Genomic DNA, 21,511 nt, shown 5'->3' with positions numbered 1-21,511 from the left:
AAAATAATGACTAAAAGTTTGATTTTGGAAAATTACAAACAGATCAAGGGTCCAGATGGTTTTGAAATAAGATTTTGAAATTAATTACAAGAAACTTTCTTGTAAGAACATGCTTTTGTTTTCAATTCTCTTTAAAAAATTGTTAGGATGGAACTTTGAAAGTTGGACACTCTGGGGAACCAGAAAGAACTAAAGATCAGTTACTAATCAAGTGGTTGTATTTAACTGAAAGGAAAATCAACTTTGTTCACGAACTATGTTTACATTTAAATTATTTATATGTCTCCATTTGACAACTTACCTCACTGCTGAGGGCTGTGAATTTACAGAGAGAAATTATAAGGTTGTCAAAAACATCACTGAGGCCGTAATGAGCAGAGATCATGGCACATTTTCTGAAAGAGAAATCACACAGTGAATGCTTCCAGAATTATTCCCTAGATTCTTCCCGTTATATTTTTGCAACACAAACAGATACATATCAAACTGTGACTATTCAAACTAAGTTGGCTTGGTTTCAAATGATACCACATGCACATTAATGATGGGCAAACTCAAATAGTTTAATTGTGAATTAAGCACAATAATCATTGCAGTAATAAAAAATAAGATGACATTCAGAAATACAGCTCTGTCACAAACACAAATACTACTCAAACACTAATTTTTCATTCTTGCATATTTATTGATATCTGTTTATTTACTGGAGGCAAATATTGTATCATCATCATTATCATGTTTCTTTTACGTAAGATGCATAGGACAGCAAGTTTCTTCCAATGAATGTTATTTATGGTAGCATCTTCAGCTTTTATCCATTTAATATCCACTCTTTGTAAGTCATTTTTAAATGTCTGATACCAAGTTTTGCATGGTCTATCCCACCTCCACTTTCCCTCTGGGGGTCCCATCATACAGTGTTTTTCGGGTATCAATGTTCTGGCAAAGGAACAATATGACAAGCTAGGTACATTTGACATTCTGTTACAATGACTGCAACTTCCTGGATCCACTCCACTAGAAAGTTTCCTCACTGCTGACATGGTCACATCAAGTGACACCCAGAATTCTCTGTATGCAAGATTGATGGAATACATTGAGCTTTCATGCAGTGTGTGCTGTTAATGCCCATGTGTCACTGGTATAGATCACTGTTGCTACAATAATTGTTTTATAAAACAATTATTCTTATCTATTGTTGGAACTGAACAAGTAGGTTGTAAGCACTGGGGGATGGGGGGAGGCTGGAAGGAAGAGAAGAAGGGTTAATGCTTGAGGGAAGCGATGAAGCCAGAACAATGCCAACAGGCAGCGTAACTGTTTCCAAACCATCTCTTTTAAAATTAATTGAACAATGAGAAACCAGCAATGGGAAGGAACTAAGAGGGGGGGTGGGAGTTAACTGGGGGGAAGTTGGTGTGAATACTCAGTTCTGGCTTTGCTATACTGTAAAGCACTTGGCCTTTTAGTAAAGTATGCCTTTCACTACAATTGGAGTCGAGGGTCTTTCTTTCTTAAGGGACCAAGTTGGGGCAGGATTAACATTAAGCCAGAACTTCATTCTCAATCGACCCGGAGGGCTAGTCTACCATGGGGAATGTGTAACCCTGTATGTCTGTCTCCAGCAGGGTTCATGCAAAGATGGGGACCAGAGAGGCAATCAGGTCAGGGAGGCAGGACTGGGAGGCAGCTGGGAAAATAAGGTCATAGGAGCAAAGCCCTTCCCCTGTCGGGAATGCAGTGAGACTTTTCCTGACTCTGCAACCAGCAGGGCATATGAGGAGACCCACAACCCCCTCAGGTCCTACAGCTGTAACAAGGGCAGCAAGAGCTATTGCCTTCTTAGCCTGCTGAACCAGCATAAAAGGCACATGTGGAAGCTGACACTGATGCTTCAGGGCCTGAGAGAAGGGGGGGGAGTCTCCAATGATGATGGGACAGTTTCAATGATCTCTTGGCATTGGGGAGACTGACGAAGCACCGAGAGGGGTGACCATCATCAGAGGGCTTGAGACCACCCAGAGGAATGGCAACATCCATGGCAAACCCAGAAGGAGAGTCATGGGTCCACCACTGGATGAGCACTTGAACCCATCAAAGATGTTGGGAACTTTTAACCAGCATTCCCTTGAAGCAACCCAGCCCCATACCTAGGTCGATGCCCTAGCCTAGTCACCTGAAAAACTGGGAGAGATCTCACTGATGATGGACTGACCCTAATGATCCCTGGGGAGTTAGAGGTCCCTCTGGCAGGAGTGATTTCACTTGAGAATCCGGGCCCAGAACACAACACCCAGAGACATGTCCTGAGCAGGCAGAGAGAGAGTTCCTGGCAGCTGACTAGAGACCAGAGCCAGTTGCCAATCCCTGCCCCAGTACCCTTGGCCCCTGCAGTGCTGCCAGCACCAGCTGCCCCAGTGGCACGAGGTGACCACTGACCACCAGACCTGGAGGTGAAGTTCAATGGGGAGGCGAAACAACTGGGAATTCTCCTCACCAAAGTTTGGGATTTCATGGCAGACTACAGACAAGGCCTCCCAGATTATGAAACTAAGGTGTGCTACGTTATAAGGACCTTGGAGGGTGAAGCAGCCAACTGGATCATGGTGCTACATGATGCAGATGCTGAAGAACTCCACGATTTTGATGACTTCATGCTCACCCTGAGGCAATAGTTTTAAGGACACACTAGCAGATTGGAGGGCGAAATAAAAGCATCAGGACCATCAAGCAAGGCAAACAGTTCATTGCAGCCTATATTCAGGAATTCTCTGGGCTGGCCAGGAAACTTTTGAGCTGGCCCCAAGAAATACTCATGGAATACTTCCAGCAGGGCATAAATCAGGAAAATCTATACATCTGTTTATTTTAGGGGTCACCCACAACTTTCCAAGGATAGTATGTTCTGGCTGGTGGAGATTGACCTCGCCTTGTCTCACAAACCCCAAGGAGGGAACCACAACACTTCAGTGCTCCAGAGAGGAGAGACCTTCTAAAGACAGACAGGAGGGATTCCAGCCCTAGGCAACACACAACAGGGGGTTAAAGTGTGGTAAGGAAGACTATTGAGCTATTGGTTACTCTCCTCCACACTGGATACCAGCCACTCTGAAGGATCCCCCAAGGAAAGGGAATCCAGTCTCCAAACCCAAAGAAGCAGCATACAAGGGGGTTGAAGTTATAGCATTCACCCTCTCATCTAGTGATGGCAAGGGAACTCTGACCAAGGACCTGAAGCTGACCTGGAAAGCGATAGTGGCAGAGTCAACGACCCAATGGTAAGTGGAACCATGAGGCTGATGACGGTTGTAGTAGAGCTACTGGTGGCTTCCTTGGGATGGAAGGATGTACTAATCACATTGTTAAACTCAAGGTACACCAGGTATTAGCTCCAATGTAGTTGAGAGGCTTGAAATGAGCCTCCGGGAACTCAAAACCCCAATAGTATTCACCCAGCTAGATGACTCACTTGTAGGGTGAGGCCTCGCAACCTTCGTAACCAAGCCCATGAAAATGAGAATTGGACCCCACGTAGAGACCATTATCTTTATTGTGACCCCTGGCATAGACCATCCTATGATCCTGGGTCTCGCTTGGCTAGAGAAGTGGTATCCCTCAGTACACTGAAAGAAAAAAGTCTTGAAAATCTCTCAGAAAAATCCCAATGTCAAAGCCACAGTGAAAGTGGAGCTGTGGAGCCTCCCATCCCTCATTAATGAAGTGAAAGGAACTGGAACATTGCCAGCCACAAGGTGATGCGGTTGGCCTTATTCCAAAGGAATACTGGGGATTGGAAGAGGTGTTTAGTGAGTGGGAATCGAACGTATTCCCCCAGTCTCCCCCCCCATTGTCCCACAGACTGTGCCATTGAAATTGTACCTGAGACCAAGCTGCCAAAACCCAAACTGTATTTGACGACACCAAGAGAACTAGAAGAGCTCAGAGCTTTCACTGATAAAAACCTGGCCCAGGGATTTATCCAGCAGCAAAATCACACATGGTGACTCCCATTTTATTTTACGAAAAGAAAGATAGCTCCCTAAGATTATGTGTAGAGAATGTATATCCCATGCCCTTGATAAAAGATATGCTAAGCCAATTGGCTAAAGGGATTTTTTTAATAAAATTGGACTTGAGGGAAGCTTATTACTAGGTACATATTAAAGAATGGAATGAGTCCCATATAGTGTTCTGAACTACAAGCATATATCTTTGTTCTGCTAGACAAATAGCTGGTTTGATTGCTACAGAGCAGGTCTCTGTAGTTATTTCACTCCTGGATTAGAAAAGGAGTGGCACAGAATCTCCTGAAGCTTCTTGGATGGCAATTCTTGGCCAGTGGGTGAATATTCAGAGATTTTTTCTCCCTGTTAAGTTTGCCAAAGAAGACTGATATCATGTCCACCTAGTCTGTCTTTAAAGATGCCTCTGTTTTAACTTCACGCTTTGCAACGTTTTTTTTCTTTTTACATGTTAATTGCTGCCTGTTGTGCTGGAATTCAAATATCTTCACTCCCTGTTGACTCTAAATGATTTAATAACCTGGGGGGGATGTCTTGAAATAATTAATCCTTTTATATGGAAGAGACAAATGTCAACAACCTTTTTTAGATTACTGAGAAAATGAGTTACTGATTTAATTATATTGAATTTCTATCTAAAAGACTGTACACATTATCAATTTGAAAAGACTTTATATCTTTATTCTATTTCTTCTGCACTCTTCATACAATTCTTGGCTTTCTATGTTAAAAGGTTAGAAACTCTTCTTTTTTCTCTACTCTGTGAGTTTGTATATCAACACTATTTCCCCAGCCAGCTGCTTAGTTTTGCTTTCTGAACTCCTTATCTGACCTTGAAAAGGGAACTGTGTATCTTGGCTGCTTTGCTGCTGCCAGCAACTGGTTGTAAGAGAGGATATTTCCAAAAATGCCTCTTAAGAAGGAATTTTTTGGAGGAATGAAAACTTGACTCAGAGGAGCCTAGCATTAAACTCCTTATGGAAGTATTTGAGAAAAGATTATCCATGTTAAATAACACAAAAAAGCGATAAATAAGAAATCCAATTAAAAATTGAATTATTAGTATCAGAGTTAAAACAAACTAAAGAAGATGTTACAGATTAGATTGGATAAGACAGATACAAGGTTGGATTTTCTTGAATAAAATTTATTGCTATTGGATTTGAAACAGAAAGAAGTTTTTCTGCACCTTAGAGGAATTTCTGAAGAAATTTGCAACTTGGGATGTAATTGTAACAGAAATGACTAAAAGGTATAATGATGAGAAAGTAGACTTCTCTGAAGAAATAGACAAAATTTACAGAATAAACTCAGCTTAATATGTAGCCAGAAGGCAACTGCAAGAGATGTTATGATCCAATTTATAAGAAAATCTATTAAAAAGCTAGCAATTTAAAAACATTACCATCAGAGATTTAATGTTTCTGGAAAAGAGGTGCAAATATTCAGAGAAATTTCAAATACAATATTAAGGAAATTCAAAGAGTATTTTTCCCTGACAGATCTCCTGAAACGAAGACTCAGGGAAGATGAGGAAGAAAAGAAAGCCACGGAGGAAGCCACAGGGGATGGTTCGGTGATTTATGTCGAGACCATATACTCCCTTCCCAAGCCATGGTGGAAGTGGAAGAAGCTGCAGAGGGGGAGCGCCAGCTGGGTGCCCGACCCAAAGAGCTGTGCCCAAGCGAGTCGTGCAACCGGACCTGACCTTGGCCACACTGCTCCAGGAGATGCTGTTAGAACCACAGATGAGTAGGAGCTGAGCGGGACAAACCCCAATCCTCAAATGGAGAATGCCAGAGCAGATGTGCTGCAAGCACTCTGGAGAAAATGGATTCCCACTACTGTCACACAGCCAGTCACTAGCAGTCTCCCAGAGCAGTTTGTCCAACTCAGCGTGGGCAGCGCCACTCAACCACTTGGCACCAAACAGCCCAGATGGACCTTGGCTCAGCCTACAAGAGGCTGCAGCACCACTGAGCGGAGCGTCTATCTCCTTTCACTCACCCTGGAGTGGTTCAGCCCATAGCCTATGCATCGGGCCAAACCTGCTGCGGTGATGGTCATCACGGGACTGCAGATGACCCAGCAAGAGGGCCTACTGAACCAGCCTGACCCAGTGATATAGGGACTGCAGCAAGGATTCTGGGGCCTGAGTACTCCACTAGAGCAGCCAGTCTTTAGACTACCTCCAGCAGACCAGATTCCTCCTGGATGGGCATTCTACCCCGGCCATGTTTGTGTGCAATATCAGTGGATGCCTGCCCTGGTCCTGCAGTCGATGCCCTTCCATCAGCTCCGACACTTCCAGTCGCCGGTTATAGCTCCGATATAGCAGCCGGTATCGGCCCAGCCACTTCAACCTACAGTCGTGGTCCCGCAACAGGTTCCAGCCCAACAACTAGTAGCAGCCCAGCAACAGGTTCAGCAACCGGTTCTGTCAGCAGTGCTTCAGAGCGACGTTTGACGGGACTCCAGGGAAGCTAGTCTATTTCCTCAACTGAGTCTCGGCTTATATCGACTAATATGGAAATCAATATCCATCTGATCGGGAGCTGATTTCAGCTATTGCATATAGCATGAACAAAGGAGAGGCGGCGGTGTGGATAGCAGAACTTCATGATGAAGAAGCCCGAGCCAGAAGATGCCAATGAGTTTGTCCAACAGATGCAGGGCCAATTCAAGGACATGGCCCATTGAGTGTAAGATAAATCCCAGATTAAGGCGCTGAAGCAAGCCGGCCAGCCCCCTAAAGAACTATTTTGGGAGTTTTGGAGACTAGCTGGAAAGCTGAGAGACTGGCTGGAGCACCTCCTCGTCCACCACTTCAAGGAAGCCCTCGACCCAGGTTCTACAGGGAGTCCAGTTATATGCTATCAAAAGCCTTCCAGAAGTCTATAAAATTTATAGCAAGTGGTCAGTAGAATTTTATACACTGCTCGATAATGTTGTATAGAATGAGAATTTGTTCAAGGTGTGAATGGCCATGACGAAACCCAGTCTGTTCCTCCCATAGCATTTTATCAATTGTTCCTTGCAGGAGCCTAAGGAAAACAATTGAGAACACTTTGCCAGGTATGGAAAGAAAAGTGATAACTTTCCAGTTATTGTAGACTGGATACCCTTCTTGAGAAGTTTTTTTAAAATATATTTTTATTGTTTTTACATTTAAAACAGTGCAGCACCGTGAGATCGAAGTGACCATACAATCACATTATATACAACTAATCTCAACCAGTAACTGTTAGCCTACTTAATACATTATCTATCCTTCTATCCAATCACATTATTTACAGTTTGTTCCAGTCTTGTCACCTTGTCTTATACCAATAACAGAATCTGTTCCAAACTTCAAAATATTCCGATTTCCCTTTATTTTTAGTTCAAGGGTGAGCCTATCTGCTTCCACACAAGCCAAATTTTTTCTAAGTATATCTAACTCTGATGGTGTATTTTCTTTTTTCCAATACAGTGCATAAGTTATACGCGCCACAGTTAGTACATGTATAATTAGATAAAGCTCATGTTTCTTATACTCCTCCGGTATTATGCCTAGGAGAAAAATTTCTGGTTTGAACAAAATTTGATCTCCCACCAATTGTTCCAACCATGATTGTATCATTTTCCAGTATCTTTTTGCCTCATTGCATGTCCACCACATATGATAAAAAGTGCCTGGTGTTATTTTGCACTTTGGGGCCAAATTTTTAAACATTGTGGAGAGCCGTGCTGAGGGAAGATGCCATCTGTAGAACATCTTATACAGGTTTTCTTTATAAGCTGTGGCCATTGTTAGTTTCCGATTAAGTATCCAAAGTTCTTCCCATTTAGCCAATTCCACATTATAACAAAAATTTTCACCCAGGTGACCATAGTTTCTTTGACATGTTCTTCTTTAAGTTTGTATTCCAGCAAAAATCTATACAACACTTTGATCAACCTGTCTTCTGTCTCTATCAGAAGTTTATCTAATATTGTGTAATCTTTGGCAATACCTTCCTTTTTCCTATCCTGTGCAAACTATCTGTAAATAAGACCACCATTCTAGTTGTACCCCTTGTGATGCCAATTCTAGTCTAGTTTTTATCTCCCCTTGTCTGTTCAATAACTCTTTGTATGTGACAATTTTTTCCATGTTAATTACATTTGGACGTATGTATACTTCCATCGTAGATAGCCAAATGGGTATTTCAGTATAATGGTCTTGTTTGTTTTGTTCCATACTAATAACAGGCACTGTCTGATGTACCGTATTTATCGGCGTATAACACGCACTTTTCCCCCCGAAAAATAGGGGGCAAATGATGTATGCGTGTTATACGCCGATATAATGTTAAGAAGCCATGTTTTTACAGTTTAATACGGCCCTTTAACAGCCCTCCCTGCTCTATGTAAATGCAGCCCGCCCACGGCAAGCAGAAGACCTTTCAAATTTCTCTCCCACCACCTCCGTTTCGCGCTTTTCCTTTCCCTTTTCCTCCTTCAAGCTCCGTGCTCGCTGGAGGAAAAGGGGAGGGGGGGATTTCCGAGTTCCAAAAGCAGACCTTTCAAATTTCTCTCCCACCACCTCCTTTTCGCGCGCGCACACACACAGGAAAAGCAGACACGCTGGAGGGAAAGAGGAAAGAAGGCAAGCAGGCAGGAAGGAGGCAGAAGGAAGGAGGGAAGGATGGAACTGGAAGGGAGGCAGGGAAGGAGGGAGGGACAAAGGAAGGATAGGAGGATAGGGAAAGAGGAAAGAAGGCAGGCAGGCAGAAGGGAGGGAGGTGCAAGGAAGGAAGGAAGCATAGATAAGCAGGAGGGAAAGAAGGCAGGCAGGCAGGAGGAAAGAGGAAGGAGGGAACTGGAAGGGAGGCAGGAAGGAAGGGAAGGAGGAAGGGAGGGTGGAAGGAAAGTAAGAGGGAAAGGGGAAAGAAAGCATCTGAATGTACTAAACACGAGTCTTCAGGGAAAAGATGCTTCAAAGTTCTTTATTTGAAATTTAATTTTTTTCCTGAAATTTCCCTCTTAAAATGAAGGTGCGTGTTATACGCCTGTGTGTGTTATACGCCGATAAATACGGTAGTTTCTATAAAAATATTTATGTGCAGATCCTTTTTTCATACCATAGGAAGGCATGCCATCCTGCTTGGAGGTCATGACCTTCCAATTTGAGTAATCTTTTATTTCTCAACATTCTCAACGTGTTAGAATGGCTGCAGTATAATAAAGTTCCCAATCTGGTACGCCAAATCCTCCTTTTTCCTTAGTATCTTGCATAGCTTTGAGTTTTATTCTTGGTTTTTTTTCCTGCCACATAAATTTAGAAACCAATTGATTTAAAATCTTTTTTACAAACCCTTCTCTAATTTAATGGGAATGTTCTGAAACAGAAAAAGAAATTTTGGTAGTACATTCATCTTTATGACTGCGATCCTACCCATCAGGGACAATTGTAGGTTTTTCCACATTTCTAAGTCTTGCTTAGTTTTATGGATCAAATTAATATAGTTGTCTTCTTTGATGAACACATACCTCGCTGATAAATGTATACCTAGATATTTCACTTTTTTGACAATTCGAATACCCAATTTCTTCGTTAATTCCTCTTTCAATTCGGATGGCATATTTTTAACCAACATTTTAGTCTTTGTCATATTTATCTTTAGACCCGCTACTTTCCCATACTCTGTCAATTCCTCAATAAGTTTCATAACAGACTTTAAAGGATCCTCTAACACGAAAACTAAATTGTCTGCGAAAGCCTGTAACTTAAATTGTTCCTTTTAAATTTCTAGTCCCTTTATCTGTTCCTCTTTATGCACATTCCTAGCTAAAACTTCTAGGGTTAATATGAACAGCAGCAGGGATAGGGGGAAACCTTGTCTTGTACCTTTCTGTATTGCTATACTTTGTGTTACTTCATCATTAATTATTACTTTGGCTTTTTATTTTGTATATATTGCTCTAATTGTGTTTATAAACTTATCCCCAAATTCCATGTGTTCCAATTGTTGATGTAAAAATTCCCAATTCACACTGTTGAATGCCTTTTGGGCATCGAGAAAAAGTAGCGCAACCTTTTTTTCATTATGCACTTCATAATATTTAAGAATGTCTAGCATAGTTTTCATATTGCTTTTAATTTCTCTTCTGGGAAGGAATCCATTTTGATCTGTGTGGATAAACGATGTGGGGAATTTTTTCAACTGTTCTGCAATTATCAGAGCAAAAATCTTATAATCTGCATTTAGCAATGAAATTGGTCTGTAGTTTGTATAGACATCTGATCTGAGTTCTCCTTAGGTAATAAGACAATGTTAGCCTCTGTCCATGATAGTGGTGTCTTCGCCTCTTTCAACACAGCATTATAAAACTCCATCAGCGTTGGAACAAGCATATCCTGGAATTCTTTATATATTTCTGCTGGCAGTCCATCCGGCCCTGCTTTATTATTATTCTTTTGTCTTTGTATGGCTTCAATTATCTTTGATGTTTTTATTTCCTCATTGAGCATATCTTTTACTTCCTCTGGTATCTTTGGCAGATCTGACTTTTACAGATATTGTAGTATTCCTTCCTTTGTATAGTCTCGGTTTTCTCTATATAATTGTTCATAGAACTTTTGGGCAATCCTTTTCTTTTCTGCTAGTTGATAGATCTTGCCTTTTTCATCTTGTAATTTATTGATCCAATTCTCTTGCTTCTGCTTCTTCAACCTATAGGCTAGCCACCGCCCCGGTTTATTTGCATTCTCAAAGAAATTTTGTTTTGCTTTTTTTATAGACTCTGCCAGTTTTGCTTTTTCAAATATAGCCAATTCATGTTTAATCAATTCCATACTTTTTTTTTATACCTCCATTTTGCGATTTCTTTTGAAGTTCACTCTCTAAATTTCTGTATCTTTCTTTCAACTCTCTTGTTTTTTGATTCTCAATTTTTTTCTTCCTAGCTATAGCCGATATCATGACCCCTCTTATAAATGCCTTAGTTGTATCCCATAGGTTTTGTATGGACGTGTCTCCTGGCCAGTTTTCTTTGAAGAAAAATCTCAGTTCCTGATTGACTCTTTTAATATATTCCTAATCTTTTAAGATTGTTCTATTGAATGACCAATGACAACTGCCCTTTGTTTTTTCCATTGAATCCTCATGGGATTGTGGTCAGACCATAGATTGGGTTCTATGTCTATCTCCTTCACTTCCTAAATTAACTCCATCGCCATCCAGACCATATCTATCCTTGACCAGGATTCAAATAGAAGGTATATTGCTCTCCCTCTGGACATACATCATAGATATTTAATTCTTTGGCCATTTGGAAAAAATGACCTGGGCAAAGTTCTCCTAACTCTTTTTCTCTTCTTTCCACTTTTATAGTCCCATTTCTGGTCAACTATAGCATTGAAATCTCCCATTAAGCAAACATTTTTGTTTCCCATCTCTCGAATAATGCTATGTAATCTATAATAAAAATTTTCCTGACCTTCATTAGGTGCCTATATTACAACCAGTAACAACTTTTTTTGGTTTAACATTATTTCTACAATTAATATTCTCCCATCCTCATCATGATAGATTGGTTTATCTATCATAAATAATAGATAAATTTCTTTAACATATAATGCTATTCCTCTTTTCTTTTGATCAGCTAATGCCATGTAAAGTTTACTCAATCTATGATATTCCAAGGTCTGGATCTGTTGTTTGGTTATATGGACCTCTTGCAATGCAATTATATCATTCAGACTTTTTAATTTATTGAAGGTTGTTTTTCTTTTCTGGTGCAAATTTAGACCATTGATATTCAGTGATAGGATCTTGACTTCTCCCAACATGATTCTATGTGTATGTAGGTCATGTGCTTCTTGTTGTCCTTATCTCTCTCGCTTCTTTTGGTTCTTCCCCCTTTTTTCTCTAAAATAGCTTCTTTCTCCTTTCTTGTTCGCCTGGTGCGCCAATTGCGCCCCCTACTGGACCGGGACGCCTTACGCACAGTCACTCATGCGCTGGTGACGTCCCGCTTGGACTACTGTAACGCTCTCTACATGGGGCTTCCCTTGAAATGCACCCGGAGGCTACAGTTGGTCCAGAACGCAGCCGCGCGGGTAATTATGGGGAGTACTAGGTACTCCCATGTGACACCGTTCCTGCGCGAGCTGCACTGGCTTCCTGTGGTCTATCGGGTGCGTTTCAAGGTTTTGATAATAATCTTTAAAGCGCTCCATGGCTCAGGACCTAGTTACTTGCGGGATCGTATTCTGCCCCATACATCCCTGCGACCAATCCGCTCGCACAGAGAGGGCCTCCTCCAGGTGCCGTCCACTAGACAGTGTCGGGGGGCGGCGCCTAGGAGTAGAGCCTTCTCTGTGGCGGGCCCAGCCCTGTGGAATGACCTCCCTCCGGATATTAGGAATACCTCTGACCTCCGCTCCTTTCGTATTAAGCTTAAAACCCACCTATTCCAAGCAGCTGGCCTGGCTCAACTTTGATCTAACCATATCGCTCCTGACGGGTTTTTACTGGGTATTTTAATTATATTTAATTATCTAGGGGTTTTTAAATACTGTATTTTAATTGTTTTATTTATCAGCCGACCTCCTCCTTGTGTATGTCTCGGTATATGTCTCTGTTATATGTTTGTTTTGTCCACATATTTATTTCATATGTTTCATTGTACGCCGCCCCGAGTCCTTCGGGAGAGGGTGCGGCTAAGAAATAAATATTTTTTTTTATTATTATTATTATTATTATTATTATTATTATTATTATTATTATTATTATTATTATTATTATTATTATTATTATTGTCTCAGCTAGTTCCTTTTCTCTTCTTATCTATGCCCTGAGTGCTTGCATCCTTGTTTCCCACAGTTCTCCTTTGTCTTCCTCATACTCCTGACCAACAAGTTGATTGTAGAATTCTTCTGCTTGTTCCATCGTGTTTATTCTGAATCTTTTATCTCTCCAAGTTACCAGTATGCCCTCCGGCATCAACCATCTGAAGTTAATTTCATATTTATTCAGCACTGATGTAAAAAATTGATAGGGCCTTCTTAGTTCTCTGATTCTCCTCGGTACCTGTTAGTTATCACTGATTGTGTACTATTGGATCATCTCTTGTTCTATTCAGCACTTCATCGAATATTGATTTTTAAATGAACTTTACATGAACTTCCCTTGGGAGATTGTTCTTTTTTGTGTAGTTTGTCTGGATTCTATATGTCTCATTGATCTCATTTGCCATCTCATCCTTTCCTATTCCCAAAGCCTTTGCCATGAGATCTACCATCATATCCGGTAGATCCTCGCCTTTTTCTTCCTTTACGTTCTAAAACCATAGAAATTGGGCCGCTTTCTCCGATTCTAATGTGAGGACCGTTAGCACAAGTTCTTTGTTCTCCTGATCAACCTAGAACTCAGCTCCTCCATTCTTTTCTCTTCCTTCTCCATCCTTCCTTCTATTGCATTTATTCTTTGTTCATTTTTATTAATCTGTTCCTGAAACTTTTCCAATTTATCATCCATCTTCTGCATTTTTCCTTTAGTTCCCCAGTGTCATTTCTTACTTCTCCAGTAACCTTTTTCAATTTCTTATGGTTTATAGTCATTGTTTCTTGCATAGCTTGTAATATCATCTGAAGATCCTTCATTGAATTAATCTTTCTCTCTGGAGCAAATCCTCAGTGGATCTCTGGTTCGAGGAGCTGGCCGCCACTAGATACATCTGGGATGCTGGTTTCCTTCCCATGCCAATTTTGGTTAGATTTGTAATGCTTGTCATTAAAAAAATAAAACTGGATCCCTAATTTAATTATTTTCCAGAACTCCCACTTTCTTCTCTCACTCAGAACTTTCTCCAGTCCTTCTTTCTTTCTTTCTTTCTTTCTTCCTTTCCCTCCCTCTCTCTCCTTCTCCCTCTTCCTCTACTCAATAATCAATTTTAAGGAGTATTAGGGGATAGTATCATCTATATATAAGTAGATTAGTATACTATATGTAAACAGCTATCAGAGGATAGAACGAGGATGAGAGAGACATCAATTTATTGCTAGGTATCTATCTATCTATATCACTTGTAATATTACTATATTTCTATTAATCTAAGAGTAAATTCTAAGAGTGAATTCCTTATAATTATTAATTATATTGTGATCAATCCACCTCCTTAATCAATAATAATGCAATAATATCAAGAACAGTAGAATTAATAATCTTATGGCAATAGCAATAACAATGACAATAACAATGTTTCTTTGATAGTAGTATTTTAATATTAGTTTCTAACCCTTACATGCAACCTTACATATGACCCTCCTATATTAAGTAGTTATATAAATCTTCTGAATTCCCTTAGTCCATTTGATCTTCTTTCTCTCTCTCCAATCGTTCTTTTAATAATGTCCAAAAGTTATCATCAATATTCTTTCTACAATAGTCAGGCCTCTGCTAGCCAAGGAGTATAGTCACCAAATATTCTGCTTTCTCTTGAAGTACACCCTAGGGGAAAATTCCAGATTTCGCCAGTAGATGTCACTCTTCCATAAAATATCAAGATACAGACTAACAAAGTGCACAGTCAGTGTAAGCCATTTTATCTGTATGCTTCTTCTTCAGACCTTCAATAGTTAACTTATTTTCCCCTGGAGGCTTCCATGTTATCAGAGTTATTCCATGTTATCGGAGTTATTCACAGCCAGCCCTTGTTATGTTAACTAATTAAGTTTAGATTCGGCTCCCCAGACAGTTCAGAAAAGAAAAGAAAAAGTATCCAGCCTCCGCTTCGACTATTTGATCTTCTTGCTTGCTTGCTGGCATCCAACTTCGCTCAGCACTTTCCTCTTGCCGCTACAGAGGGAGGTATAGAAAGGAAAAATCCATCCCCAGTCCCCGCTTCGAGCCCCTCAATCTCCTGGGCTATTTTGGAAAAAAATACCTTCCACCAAGATCAGGAACTGATAAGCCACTCTCAACTCTCGCAGCTTTCTCTGCTCAATCCCTGCTTGCTTTGAACAGGTGTCAGCACTCTGGGACGGCCATTACAGTTTGCCCTCTTCCACGCCCGGGGTTATGAAGGAGATTTCAAGCCCAGACCAAGAACTGCCATTCTATGGTCATGCCAAACCAACCTTCTCTTCAGTTTTCCCTTCAGGAAAACATCGGTTTACAAAAGTCTTTCAAGAAAAAAAAACCCTCCCGGATGCCAAACCCAGCTGCTCTTCATGGAGCTCTCCGTTCAAGCAGCCATTTGTGCTGGCAGCTAGCCCCGCCTCTTCCTTCTTGAGAAATTTTAACAATAACTCCCTTTTGCCAATTGTCAGGAAAGCATTGTGCGCGCCAACACGTTTAATAATCTAATCAGCTCCATTACCAAGGCTCTGCCAGCTTTCAAAAATTCTGCCAAGATCTCATCTATGTTGACAGCTTTACAGTTGGCTTGAGGAACAGCCAGCCTCCCCTGCCACTGCACCCTCGCCTTCCATGTGGAGCCTCTGCCAGCGGGGCGCCTCCCATTTCGTCTCACTTTCACCACCACCGCGGCTCTCAGAGGAAGGGGTGCCGGCTCGGGGCTTGCTTCCCTTGCCGCTCACCATCGCTACCCCTGCTGAACAGAGGGTTGGAAGCCAGGCCAGTCCCGGTTTGCCGCTTTCCTGGGCTGCAGCCAGCGGGGAGGGGGTGCAACACATGGGAGACTCCCTGCAGTTCCTCGGTTCCTCTGGGCTGCAGCTGAGCCTGCTGCCCTCTCCTGCCGACACCCTCTCCTCCTGCTGCCGCCCTCTCCAGCATGCGAAGCTTGCCGGGCTGCAGTGGTGGCAGCTTCGGGAGACATTGGCCGGGGGGGGGGGGGGGGGGCTAGGCTAGCACGAATAATGCTTACTTGTGTGTAGGCAAGAGGAGGCAATTGTGTGGATGCATGTGGCGAAGGTGAGGCAGGGTGAGGGTCCAAGGGAACCGATGCAGGGGCGTAGCCAGCCAGCCAGTACTACCGGTTTGGCGACCCACACCTAATTACCACTACTGGTTTTCCCGAACCGGTCCAAACCAGGAGCAATCCACCTCTGAGCCAAGGTTTTTGGTCAAAATAAGGATATGGTACATAAAATAATTTTGTAGAATGTGAAGGAGAGTTACCTGAAACCAGAAATAGTCTTCTGTATGACTGTTTCATCTAAGCTCTTGTCAAAAACATAGGAAAGAGCTGCAACAGTAGGTCCCCAGGTCATGGCAAAGAGGTCATGATCATAGCTGCCAGGTGGAACATGCAGAAAGACTCCTTCTTCAGTGGCTCCACGGTGCAACAACACACTCCATACATAGTTTTCTTTTACTAAACCTGTCTGCTCATCGGGCATCACCACCTCTTCATTTCTATCAAAGATGAACACAGATGAATACAGAAACGTTAAATGATCAATTGTTAAGATGCACTGTAGCAAACATGCTACGTTTTTATTTTATTTTACTTTTGTATCATTTTTTTCATATATAACACCAAATGATAAATGCATCAATATGCTTCTTTCTTCCTATTTTTCTCACAACAACTCTATGAGGTGAGTTGGGTTGGGAGACTGTGAATAGACAGTCTCTGTGAATAGCCAAAGACACCCAGACAGTTTTTCATGCCTAAGGCAAAACTACAACTCACTGTCTACTGGCTGCTATGCTAGCCCTTTAGCCACTACATTAAAATGGTTTATTTAAAAAAATCACATTCTTCTGATAACTCTCTACTTCCAAGGATTAATTTATACTTACTTGATAGCATAATATATATCTTCTAACATCTCTTGGTCAAAATCTTTGCCACCATTTACTCCTTTTAGATTTTTTCGGAATTCCTGTAATTAGCAATGAAAGTACATTACTTTCTGATAAATTCTGAATTCTGCAAATAATCTTTATTGTGATATATTTTGAAATTCAGAGGCAACACATATCTTTGGAAGATTTTGGGATAAGTTTCTAAGCTACTACAATTCAAAGGAAAAAACATTGAAATAGAAGCAAGGGATCCTCTGAAAATGGCACTCTGATAGTTTTCTTTTCCATAATGACAAACAGCTGATTTTGCCACCATCTATGGCCTGAGAGTCAAGTCTCCTTTCCTTTTAGTTGTTCGAATTTTTAAGTGTGCCTCCAAATTTGAAATTGTTTTCTTTTCTTTTTGCTTTACATTTTAAATGTTAAACATCTGATGGAATGCTGAACTATCCTTACCCTCCCCCCACACACACACACACACTTTGGTGGATTATAAACATGAAGTTTTTATTCTTCATTATTGCTTTCTTTCTGGAACAACAAAACTTTTGTTTTTATCACAAGGAAGCCAATGGCATGAAGATTTTTTCCTACATAGTGAAAATTATCTGATTTATCCTGGACTCTTACAATAAGGAATTTATTTTTCTGCTTTTTATAAAAACTTTATTTTCTCTTTTTAAATATTTTCCTGGTCCTTTTATTGAAAAGAAAAAAAATAGGAACAAGAAAGCTGAGAATGAAAACATAATCTTAATAAAACCCAAGACAACAGAAAAAAATCAGATTATTCAGGTTAGCAGATCCTACGAAGAAGAAATATCTCACCTCTAACGTCATTGGTACATTCTGCTTGCGAACATTATGATTGTGCTGATCAGTGTTCAGCATGATAACTGCATAGGCTAGAGCAAAACAGGCATCACTATTAGCAAATGGAGTCCCATTTGATTTCTGAAAAGAGAATGAGAATGGAAAGCAGATCCAAAATAATATAACTATGGTATTCTATATAACTGAAAGGAAAATGCCAAGAATTTAAGCCACCACCACCCCTTCTAAAAATATGACTCAACTGCAAATGTGTATGCATATATGTATTTATTTATTTATCAAACTATGTGTCAATGTTCTGTCTGATGAACCCAACCAAGAAAGCACAAGCAAGACGATCCAATCTCTGAATGCAAAACTTTATTGAGTACATCATTTCAGCACTGATTAGGTAAAACCAGATCTAATTAATTCCCGTGCAAACCCACATAATTAAAGTGTAGGATTCTCCCTCCCCCTATTAGTGCAAGTCACATTGTCCAATTGAGCCTCATGATATTGTGAGAAAAAGTCTTTGCCCTTTGCAAACACCTGCTTCTGCACTCTGGCTTCTGAGAGTATTTGGATGGAATCTGCCTATTAAGTGATCTTCCTGTGAGACCTGGAAGCCATCTTGTACATTGGTCCTTTAGGCCTGCTACATTTACTACTGTGGGAAAATGGGAGGGGGGATTTTATGGAGTATGGGAGATATATAGTCAAAATAACATTCCGTTCTCTGAGAATCAAGTACAACTTGCCTGGGAACTGAGATAAGATGACTGGGAGGCATCTCCAGTTTTGGAAGGTGCCTGATTGGACCATGTGGGGACTTGAACTTTCACTTATGTGGGGAAAGCCTGGAAACTTTCAGACTCTGGTTTTCCCAGATGTGCCAATATGACATCTCTAATAAAATGGAACTTTGAGGAAACTCAAGCCTCAGAGTCTTCTTTCGTTAGGGATGTTACTTGGAACCCTGACATTATCCCAAATCCCCTTTAAAAACTCTACACACTCCCCTGAACTTCAGGGTGCTGTTCAGGGTCCCCAAGCGTCGACCCAAACTCGAGTGGTGCGAAGACTCAGGGAAGATGGAGGAAGAAAAGAAAACCACGGAGGAAGCTACTGGTGATGGTTCGGCAATTTATGTCGAGACCATCTACTCCAGTGGTGAAATTCAAATTTTTTTACTACCGATTCTGTGGCCATGACTCGGTGGGCATGGTGTGGCTTAGTGGCCTTGGCTTGGTGGGCATGGCAGGGGAATGATACTGCAAAATCTCCATTTCCCTCCCACTCTGGGGCCAGCCAGAGGTGGCATTTGCCAGTTCTCCAAACTACTCAAAATGCCTGCTACCGGTTCTCCAGAACTTGCTAGATTTCACCCATGATCTACTCCCCCTCCCAAGCTGTGGTGGAAGCTGAAGCAGCAGCGGAAAGAGATTGCCAGCTGGGTGCCCTGTGCAAAGAACCGACGCTTGAACGGAGCCTGCAAGTGGACCTGACCCTGAAAGACGAAGCTGTAGGAGACACCCCATTTCAGGAGATGCTGTTGGAACCACAATTGGGTGCTGGACAAGCCCAGACCCATGACTGGAGAATGCCAAAGCAGATGCGCCACAAGTACTCCAAAGAATGGGGATTCTCTCCATCATCACAAAGCCAGTCATTAGCTGGTCTCCCAGAGCAGTTTGCCCAACTCCATGCGGGCAGCGTTACTAGACCCCTTGGCACCGAACAGCCCAAGCGGACCTTGACACAGCCTACGTTCAGCTTCCTAAGCCACAAGGTGACAGTGCAACTGAGCGGAGCGTCAGCCTCTTTCTACTTGGCACAGGGCGGCTGGGCCCACAGCCTCATGCCTTGGACTGGGCTCGCTGACGCCAGGGTCACTAAATGGATGCAGGTGACCCAACAATCAAACCTGTTGAGCCAACCCAGACATGGGATGTAGGGACCACAACATCTGACGGGACTCCAGGGAAGCTAGCCTACTTTTTCAACTGAGTATGGGCCCACGTCGACCAGTATGGAAATCAATATCCCTCCGATCGGGAACTGATTTCCACCATTGCTGACGGCATGAACGAAGGAGAGGCGGTGGAATGGATAGCTGATCTTCACAACAAAGAAGCCCTTGAGCTAGAAGATGTTTGCCCAACTGATGCGGACTCAATTTGCCAACATGGCTCATCAAGTCGAAGCACAGTCTCAAATAAAGGCACTGAGGCAGGCCGACTGACTTCCAAGAGAATTAATTTGGGAATCTCGGAGACTGGCCAGAAAGCTAAGGGACTGGCCAGAGCGCCTCCTAGAACATACTTTTAAGGAGGCCCTCGACCCAGATCTCAGGCAAGTCTGTGGCATCAGGGGAGTACCAGATCATATACAAGCATGGTACGACACAGCTGTTGCTTTGGATCTGGAAATCCACCCCCACAGGAAGCCAGCAGCAGACAAGCCAATGAGGAGACTCCTGGGCCACCGGGCCGAGGTGAAGAAAGCTGAGGCACCGCTTCCCACACCATCCAGGACTGTCAAATGCTACCGGTTTGGCCAGCACAGGCACTGGGCTTCCGAATTCTTGGCCACAGCCCCGGTTCCCCAAGCCCGGGACAAGGTGAACCCCGCAGAAGCCGCTCAATAAAAGACAACTTGCCAAGTAAGCTGTAGAGGTTCCGCTCCTTCCTAATGAAGTTGAGGGAACTCCAGTCAGTGACACCCTTCAAAACCCCGTGGGGGAGAGCAGAGGCAATGATGATTCGATGATGTGCAGCCATCCGCCCCTTTATGATTAAAACTAAGATAGTAGTACCAGAAATGGGGTCCAAAGGGAAGTAGAGGCCATTATAGACATGGGCTGCTCTCAATGCCTAATTAGCCTCCCCATAGTTGAGCAGTTAGGCATATGCATGAGACCCCTAGCACGCCCCAGGTTGATGGGACACTGATCGGTGTGGCCCCTGCCACACTAGTCACTGAGCTAATCAGACTGGAGGTGGGCAGTCTGGGAACTCATCCGATTTGTCACACTCCCAAAATGACTGAATCAATTATATTAGGGCTCGTCTGGCTGGACAAGTGGGGACCAACCATCGCCTGGGAAGATCGCTATAGGAAAATAAATATTGGCGTTGGGCCACTGCCACCCATAAAACCTGACCATTACCAGGAAGCCACAACTCCTAGCAACGCCAGCGGCCCCAAAGCCACAGCCCCTGCCACTGAAGGGCCACCCAATAGCCAGCAAGTGCCAAAAGAGTACCAAGAACTATCAGGGGTTTTCAGCAAAGAAGACTGCAACTTTCTCAGCATACAACCAACTGTGCAATAGAGTTCATGCCAGGGGCTAAGCTATCCAAGCCTAAGATATACTCCATGACTCCTAAGGAAATGGAGGAATTGAGAAAATACATCAACACCAACTTAGCACAGGACTTCATCCAATCTGCAAAGTCCAAAGTAGCAACACCGTTACTCTTCAAAGAAAAGAAAAGATGGGGGGGATGTGGCTTTGATTTTCATGGAATCAATGCTCTGTGCGAGGAGAATACCTCCCTCCTCCCCCTCATGAAGGACATGCTAAATCACTTGTTCAAGGGAAAGGTGTTCATCAAATTAGATTTAAGAGAAGCGTATTACTGCATAAGAATTAGAGATGGGATGAATGGAAAACTGCCTTCAGCTGCCTGCTTGGCAGCTTTCAATTTAAAGTTCCCACCCACTTTTTGGTGGAGTGGGTTTTATGGAGTGAAAAATACAGTATATTGAAAGGCAGAATTTCCTTCCATTTCATCCGAGTAGGAATGGCGTGGCAAAATGAGCAAACGCAATGGTGGAACAACAAATAAGATGCTAAGTCTGTGATGGTGAACCTATGGCACATGTGCTTTCTCTATGGGCATGCGAGCCATCACCCTACCTCGGCTC

General features: G+C 42.4%; 1 protein-coding gene across 5 annotated transcripts in view; it reads right to left on the bottom strand.

Moving 5' to 3' along the window:
• Positions 1 to 21,511, bottom strand: part of GBF1 (golgi brefeldin A resistant guanine nucleotide exchange factor 1) — a 197,108-nt gene that overhangs the window by 72,310 nt on the left and 103,287 nt on the right. For all 5 annotated transcript variants that reach the window (XM_081956539.1, XM_081956541.1, XM_081956540.1 and 2 more), the window contains exons 20-23: positions 17,594 to 17,719; positions 16,760 to 16,842; positions 16,133 to 16,369; positions 302 to 395 (exon numbers count right to left, since the gene is read on the bottom strand). In XM_081956539.1, coding sequence (XP_081812665.1) covers positions 302 to 395; positions 16,133 to 16,369; positions 16,760 to 16,842; positions 17,594 to 17,719 — 540 coding nt within the window. The remainder of the gene's footprint in view (positions 1 to 301; positions 396 to 16,132; positions 16,370 to 16,759; positions 16,843 to 17,593; positions 17,720 to 21,511) is intronic.

The sequence above is a fragment of the Natrix helvetica genome, assembly GCF_964273705.1.
Source record: "Natrix helvetica genome assembly, chromosome: 5".
Lineage (NCBI taxonomy): Eukaryota > Metazoa > Chordata > Lepidosauria > Squamata > Natricidae > Natrix > Natrix helvetica.
Note: the sequence above shows the minus strand (reverse complement) of the source record. Positions and strands in the feature narration are given on the sequence as shown.